At 65.7% G+C, this 1,942-nt stretch overlaps 1 protein-coding gene across 1 annotated transcript in view; it reads left to right on the forward strand.

Moving 5' to 3' along the window:
* The first annotated feature begins 1,756 nt into the window (after positions 1-1,756).
* The window catches only part of LOC122149486 (serine/arginine repetitive matrix protein 3-like), a 3,788-nt gene continuing 3,602 nt past the window's right edge, over positions 1,757-1,942 (forward strand). The window contains exon 1 of the mRNA XM_042780201.1: positions 1,757-1,772. Coding sequence (XP_042636135.1) covers positions 1,757-1,772 — 16 coding nt within the window. The remainder of the gene's footprint in view (positions 1,773-1,942) is intronic.

Below are 1,942 nucleotides of genomic sequence, written 5' to 3' on the forward strand. Positions count from 1 at the left end.
GCAGTAGCTTTGTTGTGGCAGTCAGTATCCTAAAAGCACTTTTGCTCATACAAGTTCCTAAAACTGGCGGCGTTATTCCCATGACCCACCGGGCAGTTCCGAGGAAACCCAAGTCTTTGGGTTCCGGGGGGAGTATGGTTGCAAAGTTGAAACTTAAAGGAATTGATGGAAGGGCACCACCAGGAGTGGAGTCTGCGGCTTAAATTGACTCAACACGGGAAACATCACCCGACCCGGACACGGACAGGATTGACAGATTGAGAGCTCTTTCTCGATTCCGTGGGTGGTGGTGCATGGCCGTTCTATGTTGGTAGAGACTCTGGCATGCTAACTAGTTACGCGACCCCCAAGCAGTCGGTGTCCAAATTCTTAGAGGGACAAGTGGCGTTCAGCCACCCGAGGTTTTCTGAGCTGGACAGGGCTGCTAGAGGGCGCCGTAGCGGCAGGAAAAACCGGGGTGAACAGGTCTACCCCGCTCCGGGGCAGCTGCCGAAGGCCAGGTCTACCCGGCCGGAGAGGGCGCCAGAGCGACGGGCGAAACCGGGGTGAACAGGTCTACCTCGCTCCGGGGCGGCCGTCGAAGGCCAGGTCTACCCGGCTCCGGGGCCGGCGGCGCTCGCCGGCCGCGGCCGGAGAGGGCGCCGGAGCGGCGGGCGAAACCGGGGTGAACAGGTCTACCCCGTTCCGGCGGAACTTGGTCAAATTTCAGCAGCGGGCAGGTAGACCTGTTCTCCACACCGGGCCTGGAGGTTCACCAAGGGGTCACTGTTTCTCGCTGCCTCCAGTTGTGTCATCATAGGAGGCGGCGTGCCCACCAGCGCCCCCTCGGTCTCCTTCACTTTTATTTCTTGGAGCCATCGGCGGCCTCGGTCTTAATTCTCCGTATTATGGGAGCGAGGTTATGGGCCGCATCCCCGCAGGGTTGTCCCGTCCCTGTGTCCGAGGCGGTGTTGGGCTGGCCGCGCGTGCGGTCACCAGGGCAAGAAAAGTGTACCGCCTGTGTTGGGGACAAGTCGCGTGGCTTGTCCGGGTTCCTGTACTACCCAGTTTACTGGGACAGGTGAGGCGAGAGAGATCCGATGCGAGAGTGGCTCCCCGGCCGAGGCGAGGTGTGAGGCGGGGAGAGAGAGTGAGAGAAACCGCTCCGGCCCGGCTGCCTCCGGCTTCGTGGTGGGGGGGCGGGCGCCCGCCCGCTCGCTCCCCCGGGGATGGTGGCGGGCGAGGCGGCGGCGCCTCGTCCCTTTTTCTGCCTGGCCCTAAGCCGGGGCCCGCCCGCTTCGGCGGGTGCGGCGTTTTTGGGCTGTCGGCCTGGTGCGCGGTGGCCGGCAGCCGGGGCTGGACGTGGCCGGGGTGTTTTTGGAGCCTGCCGCGGCTTTCCCCCGGCCCCTTCCCCGAGAGCCCCCCGAGCGAGCACGGTTCGGCTGGCCGAGGTGGCTGCGCCTCGTTCCCCGCTCCCGACTCGTTTGCCCAGAGTGTCTCCAAAGGGTCGCGGGGGACGTGCAGTGGGGTGTGTGGCCTCGCCTCGGCTTCGCCCGCTTGCCTGAGGGGCTCGGTGACGGGAGTCGCCCGATGAAGTTTGCGGGCCGGGGTGGCGGCACCCCGTCCGTGCCGTGTCTTGTTGAAGGCGTCCCCCTTCCTCGGCCCTAAGCCGGGGACCCGCGTAGCGGGCAGAATTTTTCAGGGGCGGCGGCCAGTCGCGGTGGCCGGCTGCGCCCCTAGTGCGGACCGAAACCCGACAGAGAAAGCCCCCGGGCGTATGTCGGAACTAGCCGGTGCGGTCGAGCCACCGTGCCCGGGTGGCCCGTGGCGTCTGGCCTGCCCTGGCTGTGGTGGTTGCCGGCGGGCTGGGTTGCGAGCGGCTCCGCTTTTTCCGATGTGCCGATGTGCGGGGTAGAGCGTGGGGGTGCCCGCCCGGCCTTCCGTTCTTTTTTTTTTCTCGCGG

This window comes from Catharus ustulatus, unplaced genomic scaffold, assembly GCF_009819885.2.
Source record: "Catharus ustulatus isolate bCatUst1 unplaced genomic scaffold, bCatUst1.pri.v2 scaffold_111_arrow_ctg1, whole genome shotgun sequence".
NCBI lineage: Eukaryota > Metazoa > Chordata > Aves > Passeriformes > Turdidae > Catharus > Catharus ustulatus.